We start from the raw sequence: 18948 nt of genomic DNA, 5'->3' as shown, positions 1-18948 counted from the left end.
TGCTAAAAAAATCCGAAAAAGGTGGTATGGGTACGTCTTCATGTTCTATGTGCATGCATAAAGTTTCACGGAAAAATAACTTTTTTTGTAGCCTATGCAAAAAAGTCAAAAAATTGTGTCATGAAACGCTATTTAGAAGCACTGGAATTTGTCTTTTTTTACGGAGACAAAATAAAAAGACATTTTTTCATAAAACTTTACGCCGCGCACACACATTTGTGAACATGTATACATGAAATTTTCTTTTGATTTTTTTGAGATTTTAAAACATACTCTACATAAAATGCATTTTTTTAAGTGGGTGCAGATGCCCTTGGTTCAGATCGTGCCCACTCGCCATGCACCACCCGTAGCGACACAGACGACGAACCATCCGACGCGGGAATGAGAGACATCTCCGCACTCACGACTGACTCCAACACTTGGACGGAGATGCTGTGGACGGGCGAAGCCGCTCTCGCGCTCGTGGCTACGCTACGTTTGCATTTGTTGGTCCGGCAGTCCGGCAAGCATGGGCTCCACTCCGGCACATGGGCAGTTTGACCAAAGAAGATAAGTGGTGTCACTCAAACGGGAGTGTGAGGCTACGAGCCCATGGCCATTGCTTGACTTCTCAACAACACGGCAGTAGGACACACCATATAGTATACGTCCCTGTTCTCTGTCCGGGTGCATGCACTGAAATTTCTGTCGAGATCCCACCACGACTATTATCGATTGCATTATTGCATCTGCATATTTCGCCGCGCGTCCACCGGATTGTTGCCGCCAGCCGAGCCTATATCATGCACGGTTCTGAGATATTTATGGAGAGAGATCTTGGAGCTTCCTCCTCACCCGGTCACCCCCACACGAGAAGCAGTGCAGCTAGCCTACCACTACCAGGACACCATCTCAACTCAACGGTAGCTCGCCATGGCGACGTCTCCTTCCCCTAAGAAGGTACTGCTATACTCTCCCACCAGTCCATATGGTCACTGACTCTGTAGCACAGAATGCAAGGCATGGAGGAGATCCGCTTCCCGGCGCAGCCTGACTGACCCTCTAACTACGTTGCGCGACAAGCAGGTGCTGCTGCCGATCGTTGCCGGCACGGAGCCTATCGAGGCGTCCATCCCCATCGACATCCTCCGCCGCGCCGGCGCCAACGTCACCGTCGCTTCCGCAGGTGACGCCCTTCTCGTCGAGATCATGTACGGCGTCAAAATATTGGCCGACGAGCTCCTGGTTGACTGCGCCGCCGCTTCCTACGACCTCATCGTCCTCCCCGTACGCATGCAGATGCCTATACTCCCTCCGTTTCTATTTAATCTGCATATCAACTTTGCAATAATCCTACACCTACAGACAGGTTACAAAAGTTTTACGAAACATTTCAACTAATAACCTGCCCAATTTCACTGGGTGGGCCGGTCTGTTTTCTACTCCATCCGTCCGGAAATACTTATTTTGAAAATAGATAAAATGAATGTATCTATAACTAAAATAAGTCTAGATACATTCATTTCTAGGACAAGTAATTCCGAACGGAGGGAGTAATATCCAATCCTAGTCTGTAGCGACCAGATCTCAAACAGTCTGTACCGCTGTGCACCAGTGTCATCCCTGGATCAGTAATGCTGACACGCACAGTACAAATGGAGGATTTATAACAGAGTAGCAATCACCCACTTATTACAACGAATATCTCAAAAGAGAATAAGTATGATAAATATGGCTTAAGGCCATCTAATACGATAACAGCGGAAGACTTGGAAGAATAGTGAGTCCATCAACTCCAACGGCATCACTGAGTATAAGACCACGACCTAAGGCACCTTACTCGTCGTCTGAAAAGTCTGCAACATGAAACGTTGCAGCCCGAAAACAGGTCAGCACATGGAATATGCTGGCAATGTAACACATAGAGAGTAATGAACATAATAATGCTATACTACATGCATATATGGCTGGTAGAAAGCTATATGGTTACAGTTTTGCGAAAAGCCAGTTTTTCCCTACTATAAAGGAATAAATTTTATTTAACTATCATGGTGGTTGTTAAACATTGAGATGGTTGACAGCATCTCAATCCCAATTAAGTATCATCATTAACCCAACAAAATTAATTAAAGTAACATGATGAGATTCACATGATAATCCAAGTACTAGATACTCAAGATGTCCATAACCGGGGACACGGCTAACCATGATTAGATTGTACACTCTGCAGAGGTTTGCGCACTTTTCCCCACAAGACTCGATCGCCTCCGCTTGATTCTCGCACTACATGATGTTTGAGAAACGGATGACCGAGACACAGTCTTTCAGAAGTGTTTGCACCTTACGAATGGGTAGACCGATACACCTACATCCCCTATATCTGCTAGTCTACCACTGTAAGAGTTCACACAACTTAATCAACTATGCTAGAGCCCATAATAGCTTGTGGCTGCACACGGAAGTTTCTAGCATGAATAATCTCATGATCCCTTTGAACCTGGGTGGCGGTCCAAAAGAAAACAGGCAATCCTGGAATACCCAGGTACCTCAATCCACCCAGATGTGAGTTTTAGTTGCCACCTTAAGTTTAACCGTATATTAACAATCTCACATCTGTCATGGATATCTCTCAAACCCAATCCACGTCTACAAGCATAGCATAGCAATATAAGCAACGTAGAAGTAACTCCCAAGGGTTTGATAATAAAACAGGTGATAGGTACTACCTCAACTACTTCCCAATACCCACAATTTAATTAGATCCTAACCATGCAATGTTTGAGGGTTGATCTAATGCAACAAAACTGGGTAGTTGTGACGCCCCCGATTTGACCGTACACTAATCATGCACGCAAATGTGTACGATCAAGGTCAGGGACTCACGGGAAGATATCACAACACAACTCTACAACATAAATAAGTCATACAAGCATCATAATACAAGCCAGGGGCCTCGAGGGCTCGAATACAAGTGCTCGATCACAGACGAGTCAGCGGAAGCAACAATATCTGAGTACAGACATAAGTTAAACAAGTTTGCCTTAAGAAGGCTAGCACAAACTGGGATACAGATCGAACGAGGCGCAGGCCTCCTGCCTGGGATCCTCCTAACTACTCCTGGTCGTCGTCAGCGGCCTGCGCGTAGTAGTAGGCACCTCCAGTGTCGTAGGTGTCGTCGTCGACAGTGGCGTCTGGCTCCTGGACTCCAACATCTGGTTGCGACAACCAGATAGAAAGGAAAGGGGGAAAAGAGGGAGAGAGGCAACCGTGAGTACTCATCCAAAGTACTCGCAAGCAAGGAGCTACACTACATATGCATGGGTATATGTGTAAAGGGGCATAACAGTGGACTGAACTGCAGAATGCCAGAATAAAAAAGGGGGATAGCTAGTCCTGTCGAAGACTACGCTTCTGGTCATCTCCATCTTGCAGCATGTAGAAGAGAGTAGATTGAAGTCCTCCAAGTAGCATCGCATAGCATAATCCTACCCGGCGATCCCCTCCTCGTCGCCCTGTTAGAGAGCGATCACCGGGTTGTATCTGGCACTTGGAAGGGTGTATTTTATTCAGTATCCAGTTCTAGTTGTCATAAGGTCAAGGTACAACTCCGGGTCGTCCTTTTACCGAGGGACACGGCTATTCGAATAGATAAACTTCCCTGCAGGGGTGCACCACATAACCCAACACGCTCGATCCCATTTGGCCGGACACACTTTCCTGGGTCATGCCCGACCTCGTAAGATCAACGCGTCGTAGCCCCACCTAAGCACAACAGAGAGGTCAGCACGCCGGTCTAACCCTATGCGCGCAGGGGTCTGGGCCCATCGCCCTATGCACACCTGCACGTTGCGTACGCGGCCGGAAGCAGACCTAGCCTAGTGGCGTTCCAGTCCAATCCGGCGCGCGCCACTCAGTCGCTGACGTCACGAAGGCTTCGGCTGATACCACGACGCCGGGATACCCATAACTACTCCCGCGTAGATGGCTAGTGCGTATAGACCAAATGGCCAGACTCAGATCAAATACCAAGATCTCGTTAAGCGTGTTAAGTATCCGCGAACGCCGACCAGGGCCAGGCCCACCTCTCACCTAGGCGGTCTCAACCTGCCCTGTCGCTCCGCCCCAAAGATCCACTTGCGGGTACTCCTACGAGCCGACCCGACTTTAGTCATCACATGTGTCATGTATATAGTATATAAGTATATACCCGTGATCACCGCCCAGGTGATCACGGCCCGATAGTATAGCACAGCAGATGGACAAGAATGTAGGGCCACTGATGGAAAACTAGCATCCTATACTAAGCATGTAGGATTGCAGGTAAAGGTAACAACAGTAGTAGCAAGGATGGGCTATGCATCAGGATAGGATATCGGAAAGCAGTAACATGCTACACTACTCTAATGCAAGCAGTATAGAGAAGAATAGGCGATATCTGGTGATCAAGGGGGGCTTGCCTGGTTGCTCTGGCAAGTAGGAGGGGTCGTCGACTCCGTAGTCGAACTGGGCAGCAGCAGTATCGGTCTCGTAGTCTACCGGAGAGAAGGGGGGGAAGAAACAGTAAATACAATGCAAACATAAGCATGACGATGCGTGACATGACAATGAGCGGTGCTAGGTGTGCCCTAACGCGACAGTAGGTGGTACCGGCGAAGGGGGGGGGGACATCCGGGAAGTATTCCCGATGTTTCGCGTTTTCGGACAGACGGACCAGAGGGGGAAAGTTGCTAGTTCGATAGGTTAGGGAGGTGTGGTGGACGAACGGACTACGTATTCGGATTCGTCTCGTCGTTCTGAGCAACTTTCATGTAGAAAACATTTTCATCCGAGTTACGGTTTAAAAGATATGAATTTTCAAAGATTATTTGAATTTCTGGAATTATTTGAATTTTATTAAAATGAATTATGACGTCAGCATGATGTCATGCTGACATCAGCAGTCAACAGGGGTTGACTAAGTCAAACTGACATGTGGGTCCAGTGGGACCCACCTGTCATTCTCTGTTTAGGTTAATTAGGGTTTAGCTAAATAATTATTATTAAATTAAATTAATTATCTAATTAGATTAATTTAAACAGGATTAATTAACTTAATTAATTTAGTTAATTAATTAATTAATTAATTAATTAATTAATTAATTAAAATTATTTTTATTTTTATTTTTTATTTATTTATTTATTAATTTTTATTAACTAGTTTATTATTATTATTATTATTATTATTATTTATTATTATTATATATTTTTTTATTTCATTTTCCTTTTTTCGTTCAGGGGCTAGGCCCACTTGTCATAGGCCCATGGGGCCATCAGGGTTAACGGGCGCGGGGTGTGGCGTGGGCGCCCGTGCATCCGAACGGGGCATCAGGGGGCGCCGGCGGTGGCCGTAGCCCGGCGCGGCAGGACGGGGCCGTGGCGGCCTTCGGCAGGCGCGGGGGGGGGGGCGCGGTAGGCGCCGGCGGCTGTGGCCGCGGCCGCTGCTGGTCCAGCGGCAGCAAGGGCCGGCGAGCGGAGCGAGCAGGGGCTGCCGGGGAGGCGCGGCCAGCGCGGCACGGCAGGTCGCGGGGTAGGCCTGGCCGGTGCGGGACGACGGGCGACCCGGGCTCGCGTCGGCGTGGGCGAGCGCAAGGGGAGGGAGCGGGGCAGCTGTGGCGGGGCGAGGGCGCGGGCGCGCGAGGGGCTTCGGTCGCGCGCGGGAACGACGGGCGCGGTGGCGCCCGAGCTGGACGCGGCTGGTCGAGGCCACGGCGGGGGGGGGCGCTGGCCGCGGCGGGGCGCAACGGAGGAGCGCGCGGCGACCACTAGTGGGCGCGCGCGGAGCGGCCGAGCCGGGGCAGGGGGAGAGGAGAGGGGAGCGCTCACGGGGGGGAGGACGCGGTCTGGGCAGCGAGCGCGGGGAGGAGTGACGGGGACGACCGGCGAGGCGGAGAAGGGGAAGCAGGCCGGCGGGGGGCGTGCTCCGGCGAGGGCGAGGCGGCGCGGGGTCGAGCGCGACGGCGACGGTGGCCTCCTCCCGATCCAGATCGGAGGAGGCAGAGGAGGGGAGGATATTTCGTCGGGTGGGGGTGGAGTGTCGGTGGGGGGGTACTGAGGAGTGGATAAGGGGAGAGGGGTGGGCCGGCCGGCTGGGCCTGGGGGTTGGCCCAGTTGGGCCAGGTCCAGTGGGGTGGGGGGCTCCTCTTTTTGTTTTTTTGTTCTGTTCTCTTTTCTTTTTGTAATTTCTTTTTATTTATTTATTTACTTTTCTGTTTTAATTCATTTAAAAGCATCTAGGCATTTTATAAAAATGTGATTACTTCACCATAATTACCGACGCAATAATTGACATGGCCCGAACATTTTTGTTTAAATTTTTGAAAACTTTTATTTTTCACTTTAAATTTAATTAAAGTTTGGATTAGGAGTTTGAAAAGAAATGTGATTCCAATGTGATCAAGCCCTGTTTAGCAACATGATTAGCTTAATCACAGAGAGTTACTGTAGCATGATTCTCGGGGTGTTACAGTAGTAAAGGGTATGATCAAAGTGTTACTTGCCTTGCTGATGATCCGCGAAACCTAGCGATTCGAAGTAGCAAGCGGCGCACTCCGGGTACTCTATCGTAAACAAACAAGCAAACAATAAGTACTCATCTAATGCACAGGTAAAACTCAAATAAGAGAACTAACCAGAAAATTCAACTTAAGAACTCCGGTTTGGAAAAAAAATCAATCAAACGAAGCAACGAAAATCAAACGGCGAAAGAAACAAGCTTCGTTTACTAATCTGGATCTAAATCAAATTTTACAGTAGCAAAAACTTGTTTGAGTAGGTTAAACGGAAAGAGAATTTCGAGACGAAACTCTAGGCGCTTGAATCGCCTGATTCCGATAAACGGGCGAAAAGTTAAACTAAAACAAAAATCTGATCAAAAATCGCGATCTGAAATAATCGCGGAAAATTCGTCGAAAAAGAAAACTGATGAACAGTTAAACGAACGGACGTTCGTTAACAGCGTCAATCCGACGAACACGTTCGTTAAAACGAACGGGTCGGTGAACGTTCACTAGATCATTAAACCGAAAAAAAAACAAATAAACCGAACTAGGGTTTAGAAAGAAAAAACGAACGGTTTTTTTTAAGAAAACCGGCACGGCGGCGGCGGCGGCTCGGCTACCTTGTCGGCAGCTCCGGCGGGTCGGGCGAGGGCGGCGAGGGGCGGCGGGATTCGGGCGTCGGCGGGGGCGACAAACGGGGCGGCGTACGGCGGCTCCGGCGGCTCCTCCTTCGGGCGGCGGGGCGGGCGGCTCCTGGCGGCGGGGACGGGTGCGGGTGCGGGTGGGGGCGGCGGGGTGAGGAGAAGGACGGGGGGGGGCTCGGGGTATAAAAGGTGGGGGGTGCCGTGGAGGAGGGGCAAGGCGGCGGCGGCGACGAGTCCGGGAGGGACACGGGCGGCGGCGGCGTCTCCGTCTCGGTCTCCAGGAGGGAGACGAGGCGCGGGCTGGCTGGGCCGCGCAGCTGGGTTTCGGCCCAGTCGGCGCTCGGCGTTTTTTTAATAAATAATTCGCCGAATCTAAAAAAATCACAGAAAAATAAATAAAAAACTAAAAATGCTAAAACAAATTTTCCCCGTCTAATTAAAATAATTAGAATGAGATGAACATTTTTCTTGGCCCAAAAAATGCAGTTTTGAAAACGTGCAATTTTTTTAATGCAAACAAAATTGCAAATAAAATCCGAATAAAATCAAATATTTGATTTTAATATTTTTCCTCCAATATTTCAATTATTTTTGGAGAATTCATATTTTCTCCTCTCATTTATTTTAATATGAAATATCTTTCGGAGAGAAAATAATTAAACCAAAATCCTTGTTTCCCTTATTTGATAAAAATCAAATAGGAAAGTCAAGAAAATCCGCAACTCTCTCCGAGGGTCCTTGAGTTGCTTAGGATTTTTCAAGGATTTGCTAAAAAATGCAATAAAATATGCTATGCAATGATGATCTAATGTATAACATTCTAAATTAAAAATTTGGGATGTTACATAGTCACTCACAATTACTGTAGTACTCTGTAGGTTTAGCATTACTTTTAACTTTGTCTTAAACCAAACTTTGTAAACTTTATTCTAGTTTATAGAAAAATTATTAACATATACATCGCCAAATCAATATCATCAGATTCATCATCAAAATATTTTTACATTGCAAATGTTTATATTGTTTTCCTCTAAGTTTAGTCAAGCTTGTAAAGATTGACTTAAGACAACTAATATGCAAACAATTAAGAGGGACCTTGGCATACCGATACTGACCTTTTTGGTCTACCTTCGGACGAGTCCCATGCGGGCTCGTATTGCCGTGCATGGGTATCAATTGTCTGCGAATGATGCAGGGTGGCGTTCCTGGCGCTGCAAATCTTGGTGGTCGTGCGACGTTGGAGGGCATAGTGAGGAAGCACGTGGAGAAGGGAGGACTCTTCGCCGCCATATGCGCTGCACCGCCGCTGGCGTTGGCGTCCTGGGGTCTACTCGACGGACACAAGGTAACAACATGTACAGCCGGACATTGCAAATCCGGCTCTTCAAATGTCCGCAGACGCGTCCGGACGCGTTCATGGGCATTGATTGGACACCCCTTAAATGTTGCGTCGCATATCCACATATCGTAAAATCTGATCCTCAAATCCATGCAACTCATGCACGTCGACGATACAAACTGTCCGAATGCCAAAGTTCGAAACAAAGCAAAGCAAATCATAGTTCAACAAACCGGTCATGCCAAAATGAAATCAATGTCCGAGCGTTACGGATGGCCTCGGATCACTGGCTCGGCACCTGCTTCGAGCGGAACGCGTCTTGCTCGTCCTACTCCGCTTGCATCCGGGCTGCCTGCTCCGACTGCGTCTTGCTCGTCCTGCTCCGACTTCATCCGGGCAAGCATTCATCATATGCGAAATGAACTAGTGCTCTATGCTAAAATCTGATCGAACAGGAGCAAAGAAAACGCACCGACTCTTGCTCGGACATTTCGTCGAACATGTTGAGGGCAGCCCGGGCACTGCCGGAGCCCGTGCTCATCCGCGCCCGAACGAGCTGCGGTGAGTCACACACGTCGACCGCCGGCATTTGCGTGGGCGGAAAGCTCTCCGGAATGGCCCAGCCGGCAGTCGGATCATACTGTGTCCCAAAGGGGGCAGACAGCGTAATCCGCGTAGGCGCTCGGAGGGAAGGCGTGCGGGGATCCGGGCGCGGTGGAGGAGACAGGTGCTCCACCATGTCCGAACCTCCCTGCGACGCCGCCGCCACCTCCCTCTCTCGCTGCCGGCATCGCCGCAACTTGCGGGCGACGTTCTCCGCCTTGCAAGTCGCCGACGATGACACCGCCCCTCCCACAGACGAGGTGGACTGCATCTCCGTCGCGACGGTGTGGGTTGGGATGGACGGCATCTCCGGCGGTGGATCGGGACCGGAGGTGAGGATTGGAAGCAAGGATGGAGGCCAGCGAGGGTCGGAGCGCGGGAATGGTTGGAGGGCGGCGGGAGGAGGAGGAAGGGTTTGGTGGATTTGGTGTAATTTGGAGTGGGGTCGGGCTGTCGGGCCGACGTGGCGGGCGTGCCCGGGCGCCCCCATATCTGGGCTGGATATCGGGGGTGTTGGTCAGCCCGAGCATTTGAGGGTCGTTTGAGAAGCCCACCTGGGTCAAAAGATCATGACCGGGTGGCCTACCAAGGCGTTTGAGACAGGTTTGAGGGGTCTGGTTGTACATGCTCTAACGCTTGGGGCATATGCATTTTTCTTGACTCTTTACTGGTAAGGTGGAGTGATCCGGGTATTTAGAGCATCTACAGCCACAACCGTCTAATTAGCCCCTATACGCTCGAGGATGCGTCCGGACGCGTCCGCTGAAGGTGACCGGGCGGTCCTCATTTCTTATGTTCCACAACTATATCCCTCATATGTCTTACCCCAAATCCATACAAAACCATGCAAACGGTGTTTCTACGTACTTGGACACAGAACATAGCAATCCGGCATAGATAACATAGTCCGATACTCTGATACAAAAGATGTTGCCTGAGTTCATCACTTATACAGTACTAAAAATCAACTAAAATCGGGAGGGGGAGGGGATTTCACCACTTCCTCCATGTCGGACGCTTCCCCTTGGGGTCTCGACGACTGGACTCGGTGTAAGCATCAGCTGCTCCGGGCGCGTCCTCATCGCCATCGCCGTGTGAAGCGGCGAAAGAGGAGGACAGGATGATGATGCCTGCCATGCGACGGGCTTCGCGGTACTGCTCCTTCCGGAGCCGTGCGACTCTCTCCGCCGCTGTCGTCCGCTGCCTCACCAACCGCTCCGACTCCTCCAGCGCCAACGGAGCGCCTTCACATCTTTGTAGCAACGACGGCGGGCGTCTGTCTCCGCGGACGTGTACGAGCGGTGGATGGCGGTGCAGAGATCGTCGTCGTTGTCGCTGGCCGGGCGAAGTGGTTGTGGTGCGGATCTGCTCGATCCCCCCTTGGATCCAGGGCTGTTAACCGCCTTCGCCGCCCGCTTCTATGCGAGCTGATACGAGCGGCCCATGGACTCCAGCCGTGGTTCAGCCGGCAACAGCACACGGCGGCGCCCCAGAGGGGCAGGTGCGAGCGGTGCTGGGTGCCGCCTGGTAGGGCTTGGCAGGGACCGCGTCGGACGAGCGCGGGGCGCCGCGGAGCTACTGCTGCCACCCGGCCAGTCGCCAACGCGGCCCGGAAGTGGAGCTGCATGCCGCCCCGCTCCAACAGCTACCGGCGGAGGCCAATGCGGAGCGCTAACTCCTCCTCGCCGGGTGCCGACGAGCCATTGGAATCCCCGGCGGCCTTGAGCCACTCCGGTAGGTCAGATTCACTGTCCGACATGGCAGGCGGGGGAAGACGAAGTGGATTTGAGGGAGAAGTGGAGAGGTCGAGTGAGTACAGACTGAGTTTGACTAGGGTTTGCTCGTGGGTCGTCATATATTTGTGGGGGCTGGACTGGGGTTGTTGCGGACCAGGCCGAAGAGACGGACGCGCCCAGGCGCCCCCATATCCGTCCCATATTTGAGGTAGATATGCGGGTTGTCGGTCAGCCCGGGTGTTTGAGGCCTGTTTAAGGCATACGCCTATGTCAAAATTTCATGGCCGAATAGTGATCGGGCGGTCCGCCCGGACGTTATAAGACGGTTTTGAGTCGCCTAGCTGCAGATGCTCTTATATGATTACATTTATTTATACATTGTCATTTGGTATATTGTTGAGTGTTGTTATGCATATTTAGTTTTTTAGGGTGCTAAAACTTCAATACTTTGCCTCATCATAACTTAGATAAGTTTGAGTGGGTTAGTCTTCTGGTTGGCCCCCGCCATACTTGTGGCACGATTTTATTTTCTTTCAATCTAAGTCATGTGTGTCATTGACTCGTGATAGTTTGATTATCTCAAGTGTGACAAAGTGTGACACTAAATTTGCTACCCTAACCTTAGCAGTGTATGAAAAAAAAGTGTGGCATAACTTTTCTTTTAACATAGTACAACATACACGCATACACTCATTCCTATGAACGCACACACACATCCTACCTCATGAGCACCTTTGAAATACTGAGCCGACATATCATCTTAAGATTTACAAAGTCACCATAGGCGTCTCGTCGTCGACGGAAACGTCTCCTCTCACTGTAAAGCGCATCGCCGGAAATCCCAAAATAAATCCAGAAATAATGCGAGCACCAAGACTTAAACCCTGGTGGGCTGAGGATACCACTGTCTCTCTAACCATTCAACCAGAGGTTGATTCACAAGGGTGGCATAACTTAGTATATGAATCAGACTCACCTTCCACTCGTACATGTACTCGGTTTGATTTGCCGCTCCATCATTAGATTTTAGTAAAAAGAATATGTAGTATGCGTGCTAAATAGTTTTTTTCCTTAAAAAACTAGGAGGGACCTTGGCATATTGATTGTGGAATTGTTACAGCACCGCATAAAAAACCATAAACATAAAAGTTACAATTACAATTAAGCCTTTCCTCTTTGCAAACAAGACCCCAAAGATACAACGAATAATGCAATCCAGTGCTTATATCAACAACAATCTCACTGGAGACAAGCATCCCATCGTCTTTGATGAAATCCTGTCGACAATGGGGCACAAAGAAGAGTCCTCCCACTGAAACCAGATGTTTCTATTAGGATGATCTTTGGTTCCGATGGCGAGATCTATAAGTCGTGACCAAATGAGGACGATGAATCACCAAGAAAACTTGTAATCTACACAAAGCACCAGATCTGAGCAGCCTTAGCATGGATCCATGCCCTCTCCCCTTCAATCCATGTGATGGTGAAGAAAGAGGAGAGATGGAATCATGTTTGATCGATCTGATGGTTTACCAAGCTTATTTAAGGAGCTATTGCAAGATCCAGCTCCCGCCTCCCCCATCTACAATAGGCGTTGACTAGAAGAAGGACCAGACCGCCTATCGATGTCGTTCGCATGCATCAAAGAGCAGCTCCAATTTAGCATGAAGCCATATGCCAATAGGGTAAAACCTAACCTAGACCTAAGCGTACTATCTATAACAACGACTAATCCACCTCCCCATCCCCACTCCAGTAGGCGCCGCAGCTAGAGGAGCAGTGGTGACAGGCCGAGGAACTCTAGGCAACAATCAAGTACATGATGAGAGAGAAAAAGAAGGGGAAATGAGAGCTATCTGTGTTAGAAAGTTGGCAATGACATTTGTGTGTAAGAATAGAAAAGTGAAAGGTATGTGACACACCATGTAAAATCATAGTCTCATACTAATATGTAGCTTTATAGAATACACTTTTTTGTTGTACTTTACGATGTGTTTGCTTGGCAATTAATCAAATTACATAATGTTTGACCATGTTTGTTTTACTTACGATTTAAATTAAAAACATGGAATCGATTCTTGACCCAATAAAGCTTGATTCCGAAGAAGAAGGGGTGTAATCCCGCGCACACAAAACAATTAGGGGTGTGGATACTCACTTATCCTATATAACTAAATATCTGATTTCACTAAATTACTTATCTCAACATTTAAGCATGCAAAAATAATGCACATACGATACTCTGGTCTCATAGTTGTACGGTCCGTAATCCATCGGTGTGATGCACACAAAATTCAACCAACTGGTGTCTTTATGTGCATTGTTGGACAAAAGTCATATGACAAACGCCGTATGTGTTGCGGGGCTCTTAAGCATGCGACCTCAACATGCATGGGAAGAGCCTCTACAACTATACATTAGTGTAGTACTATTAAATTATATGTAATTTTAGTTATCGATCTCATACAATTTCTTTAGTGCAAAGGTTTCAACTATCGTATTATTAATCCAAATATTCATAATCCATACGACCAAATCTTATTGAATTATATTGCAACCAATTCCCACCACGTGAGTATTGTCTAGTGTGGATAAACATGGTGTATTTCTTCTTCTTTCTTTTTAATTAGGGAATCTCCGTAAGTGTAGCAAAGCTTAAAAGATTATCTGCCTTCTGTAAAAAAAAGAGAGAGAGGCAAGCCACTGTACTTTAGGAATGCCATTTTTTTTCTTTTGCATAGATAGATTATGTTCCCACCTTTTTTTTCCAACAAATGCTTGTGTCCTTAGGCTACGGGTCATCCATGGTTTGTGGAGAAGTTCCCTCCCAAGGTGACCGCCGTGGACGCGAACGTGGTGGTGGACGGCAACGCCGTCACGGGCACTGGGCCGGCGACGTCGATGGAATTTGCGATGGCTTTGGTGGAACAGCTCTATGGGAAGGAGAAGGTCGAGCAGATCGCTAAACCAATGGTGAGTTTTCTTATCAACTCGATTGCCCATCTAATTGCGAGGTGGCAGCATTTTCCTCATCAACTGCACTACCATATTCTGCTGCTTCTTTAAATCCATATTAATTGTCGCTGATTTAGTACAAGAATAAGGATAAGAGGGAGTATGTTTTTCATTTATTTTTTTGAAAGTTGCTATGTCTTTTTGTTGTTTAGCTAGTGAGATACGAAGGTGGCTATAGCATGAAAGAACTCAACTCGGTCGAGTGGCACTGCAGCGGCACACCCAAGGTCAGGTGCATTGCGAAGCGCGCAGTACTGGTACTCTGAAGTTCCGCTCCTGAATCAAGAGGTTCTCTAAAACCCATTGCCTCCCATTCTTGGTGCTTCAGGTTCTTCTTCCAGTAGCCAACGGCATTGAGGAGATGGAAGCGATAATACTCGTGGACGCGCTGCGCAGAGCCAACGCGGACGTCGTCGTCGCGTCCGCCGAGGACGGCGTCGTGGTCACCGCGCGATACGGGACGAGGATCGTGGCCGACGTGATGCTGGACGAGGCCGCCGATCGGGCGCCGTTCGATCTGATTATCGTGCCGGCAAGTAGCAAGCAAGAACTAAAGATGCACGCACGCTGGTAGCCACTGATTGATTGATCGGCCTCCGTTTCTCTGATTCAAACAGGGCGGCATGCCGGGCGCGAAGACGCTGGGCGGCTGTGAGCAGCTCGTCGCTCTGCTGAAGAAGCAGGCGGAAGCGAACAGGCCGTACGGCGCGATCGGCGCCGCCACCGCCCACGTGCTCGAGCCCCATGGCCTGCTCAAGGTACGTGCTGAGCTACCCGGTACTTGCTCCAACCCGCTCACCGCGCGGCGACGCTGAAATGCGAAATCGCTTCGGGTGCTGCAGGGCAAGAAGGCGACGACGTGCGCATCCATGGCCGGGCTGCTCGCGGACGGTGGCGAGTGCGAGAACAGGGTGGTGGTTGACGGGAACGTGATCACGAGTAGGAGCCCCGGCACCGCCATGGAGTACGCGGCGGCCGTCGTCGAGAAAATGATGGGCCGCGACGAGGCGCGGCGACTGGCGGAAGGCCTGCTCTTCTTGAGCTGACCCCCGTGACCGTGTGGTGGAGCTTCACAGGCTGTTGTTGCGCTGGCTCGCCTGATCATCCGACAATAACAGCCGACAACGGTGGTGGTCATCGTCATCTAAGTCCCGTTCATTCGTACTGTTCACTGTCACTTTACATTTAACATGTCATCAGTACGGTAGTCTCCACTGAGAGCGACTCCGGACATGGAGGAGAACTACGCCACACCCACCGTTCATCAAATTACTTGTAAATGTTCAGATCACGTTGGATCATCCAACATCGTGCACCGAACATTCGTCGATTGGTCCGGACGTCTGAAGGCCCACAAACCGGAAGCTAACTCGGGAGGTTTCTGACAGTCCGTACCACCCTCACCCACCCCACCCCCTCCACCCCTGTCATTCCGCTTAAACTGTCATCCAACTTTATTGTATTTGTAGACGAACTGGTTTGCAATATAAATAGACGTTGTATTGATGGGTGCTGGTGCACATATATATAATTATAAGGGAAGGCATCTACCTCAACTATACAAGACTGGACCGAAACTCCTCGAAGACGGAAGTAGGCAATCTCTTAGTCATCACATCAGCAAACTGTTGCGACGTCGGCACATGAAGAACCCGAACACGGCCAAGGGCAACCTGCTCGCGCACGAAGTGAATATCAAGCTCAATATGCTTCGTACGGCGATGGTGCACCGGGTTGGCGGATAGGTAGACCATGCTGACGTTATCGCAGTAGACAAGAGTGACCTTATGAACATCACAAAGCAACTCCTGGAGTAGCTGACGGAGCCAAGAGCACTCAGCCACGGCGTTAGCCACGGCACCATACTCTGCATCGGCGCTGGAGCGGGAGACCGTGGGTTGTCGCGTCAATGACCAAGAGATCAACGAGGGCCCAAGGTAGACGCAGTAGCCTGACGTGGAGCGGCGAGTGTTGGGGCAGCCAGCCCAATCGGCATTCGAGTAGGCCACGAGGTCGGTGGAGGCGGAGGCCGTCAGGGTGAGTCCCAGAGACATGGTGCCGCGTATATAACGAAGAATACGCTTCACCAAGGTCCAGTAGGAGTCACACGGGGCGTGCATGTGGAGGCACACCTGCTGAACAGTGTACTGCAAGTCGGGTCGAGTCAACGTCAGCTACTGTAAAGCACCAACAATGGAGCGATAAAACGCTCCATCGGACGCGAGATACCCCTCCAGAGCAGAGACCTTCGCCTTCATGTCGACGGGGTGGGCGCCGGCTTGCAGTTAAGCATACCGGCACGCTCCAGGAGCTCGTGGGCGTACTTCTGCTGATGCAGAAAGAAGCCGTCGGTCCGACGGACCACCTCGATGCCGAGGAAGTAATGCAGAGGCCCCAAGTCCTTGAGGGCGAACTCATCACGAAGACGAGCAGTCAGCCGCTGAAGGAGGTCGGGGGCGGAGGCCGTGAGTGTTGGGGAACGCACTAATTTCAAGAAAATTTCTACGATCACGCAAGATCTATCTAGGTGATGCATAGCAACGAGCGGGAGACTGTGTCCACGTACCCTCGTAGACCGAAAGCGGAAGCGTTATATCAACGCAGTTGATGTAGTCGTACGTCTTCACGATCCGACTGATCCTAGCACCGAACGTACGCCACCTCCGTGTTCAGCACACGTTCAGCTCGATGACGTCCCTCGTACTATTGATCCAGTTGAGGCCGAGGGAGAGTTCCGTCAGCACGATGGCGTCGCGACGGTGATGATGAAGTTACCGGCGCACGGCTTCGCCTAAGCACTACGACGACATGACCGATGTGTGTAACTGTGGAGGGGGGCACCACACACGGTTAAGACAAATCTTGAGTGCCTTTGGGGTGCCCCCTAGCCACGTATATAAAGGAGGGGAGGGAAGAGGTGGCCGGCCCAAGGGGGGCGCGCCAGGTGTGGGGAATCCTACTAGGACTCCCCAGTCCAAGTAGGATTCCCCTCCTCTTTCCTATTCGGAATAGGAGAGAAGGAAAGAGAGGGAGAGGGAGAAGGAAAGGGGGGCCGCGCCCCCACCCCTTGTCCAATCTCGTTACCAGCAAGTCTCTTTACTCGTTCCGTAATGCATCATCCCGCAACTAACTCATTAGTCACATTGCTTGCAAGGCTTATAGTGATGTGCATTACCGAGGGGGCCCAGAGATACCTCTCCAATACACGGAGTGACAAATCCTAATCTCGATATATGCCAACCCAACAAATACCTTCGGAGACACCTGTAGAGCATCTTTATAATCACCCAGTTACGTTGTGACGTTTGATAGCACACAAGGTGTTCCTCCGGTATTCGGGAGTTGCATAATCTCATAGTCATAGGAACATGTATAAGTCATGAAGAAAGCAATAGCAATAAACTAAACAATCATAGTGCTAAGCTAACGGATGGGTCTTATCCATCACATCATTCTCCTAATGATGTGATCCCGTTTCATCAAATGACAACACATGTCTATGGTTTAGGAAACATAACCATCTTTGATAAACGAGCTAGTCAAGTAGAGGCATACTAGGGACACTTTGTTTTGTCTATGTATTCACTCATGTACTAAGTTTCTGTTTAATATAATTCTAGCATGAATAATAAACATTTATCATGAAATAAGGAAATAAATAATAACTTTATTATTGCCTCTAGGGCATGTTTCCTTCAGTCTCCCACTTGCACTAGAGTCAATAATCTAGTTCACATCGCCATGTGATTAACACCAATAGTTCACATCACCATGTGATTAACATCCATAGTTCACATCGCCATGTGACCAACACTCAAAGGGTTTACTAGAGTCAGTAATCTAGTTCACATCGCCATGTGATTAACACCCAAAGAGTACTAAGGTGTGATCATGTTTTGCTTGTGAGAGAAGTTTAGTCAACGGGTCTGCCAAATTCAGATCCGTATGTATTTTGCAAATTTCTATGTCTACAATGCTCTGCAGAGAGCTACTTTAGCTAATTGCTCCCACTTTCAATATGTATCCAGATTGTGACTTAGAGTCATCCAGATCGGTATCAAAGCTTGCATCGACGTAACTCTTTACGACGAACTCTTTATCACCTCCATAACCGAGAAATATTTCCTTAGTCCTCTAAGGACAATTTGACCGATGTCTAGTGATCTACTCCTAGATCAAAATTGTACTCCCTTGCCAAACTCAGGGCAGGGTATACAATAGGTCTGGTACACAGCATGGCAAACTTTATAGAACCTATGGCTGAGGCATAGGGAATGACTTTCATTCTTTCTCTATCTTCTGCCGTGGTCGGGCTTTGAGTCTTACACCTTGCAACATAGGCAAGAACTCTTTCTTTGACTGTTCCATTTTGAACTACTTCAAAAACTTGTCAAGGTATGTACTCATTGAAAAAATTTATCAAGCGTCTTGATCTATCTCTATTGGTCTTGATGCTCAATATGTAAGCAGCTTCACTGAGGTCTTTCTTTGAAAAACTCCTTTCAAACACTCTTTTATGCTTTCTAGAAAATACTACATCATTTTTTATCAACAATATGCCATTCACATATACTTATCAGAAAGGCTGTAGTGCTCCCACTCACTTTCTTGTAAATACAGGCTTCGCCAAAAGTCTGTATAAAATCACATGCTTTGATCACACTATCAAAGCGTATATTCCAACTCCGAGAGGCTTGCACCAGTCGATAAATGGATCACTAGAGCTTGCATATTTTGTTAGCACCTTTAGGATTGACAAAACCTTCTGGTTGCATCATATACAACTCTTCTTTAATAAATCCATTAAGGAATGCAGTTTTGTTTATCCATTTGCCAGATTTCATAAAATGCGGCAATTGCTAACATGATTCAGACAGACTTAAGCATCGCTACGAGTGAGAAAAACTCATCGTAGTCAACACCTTGAACTTGTCGAAAACCTTTCGCGACAAGTCAAGCTTTGTAGATAGTAACACTACCATCAGCGTTCGTCTTCCTCTTGAAGATCCATTTATTCTCAATGGCTTGTCGATCATCGGGCAATTCCACCAAAGTCCATACTTTGTTTTCATACATGGATCCTATCTTAGATT

The 18948-nt window shown here is 48.9% G+C and overlaps 1 protein-coding gene across 2 annotated transcripts; it reads left to right on the top strand.

The window, feature by feature from the left end:
- Positions 1-629: 629 nt before the first annotated feature.
- On the top strand, positions 630-15361 carry LOC109778210 (protein DJ-1 homolog B). 2 transcript variants are annotated; one of them, XM_040403593.3, is made up of 8 exons: positions 668-942; positions 1069-1269; positions 8358-8507; positions 13631-13813; positions 14008-14082; positions 14184-14387; positions 14473-14613; positions 14698-15361. In XM_040403593.3, the coding sequence occupies exons 1-8, from the start codon at positions 916-918 to the stop codon at positions 14899-14901; spliced, it is 1185 nt and encodes a 394-aa protein (XP_040259527.1). In that variant the 5' UTR covers positions 668-915; the 3' UTR covers positions 14902-15361. The 2 variants fall into 2 exon arrangements, with proteins under 2 accessions (XP_045090631.1, XP_040259527.1); XM_045234696.2 differs by lacking the exon at positions 8358-8507 and having other exon boundaries at positions 630-942.
- The last annotated feature ends 3587 nt before the right edge of the window (positions 15362-18948 follow it).

Source organism: Aegilops tauschii, chromosome 3 (genome assembly GCF_002575655.3).
Source record: "Aegilops tauschii subsp. strangulata cultivar AL8/78 chromosome 3, Aet v6.0, whole genome shotgun sequence".
NCBI lineage: Eukaryota > Viridiplantae > Streptophyta > Magnoliopsida > Poales > Poaceae > Aegilops > Aegilops tauschii.
The sequence above is the reverse complement of the archived record's forward strand: the minus strand, read 5'-3'. Positions and strand labels throughout refer to the sequence as shown.

Excerpts from the sequence above, each read along its gene's own strand:
- LOC109778210 (XM_040403593.3), top strand. The coding sequence starts at position 916 with ATGGCGACGTCTCCTTCCCCTAAGAAG. Across the intron at positions 943-1,068 it reads CGTCTCCTTCCCCTAAGAAG|GTGCTGCTGCCGATCGTTGC; the intron begins GTACTGCTATAC and ends CGCGACAAGCAG. Across the intron at positions 14,083-14,183 it reads ACTGCAGCGGCACACCCAAG|GTTCTTCTTCCAGTAGCCAA; the intron begins GTCAGGTGCATT and ends TTGGTGCTTCAG.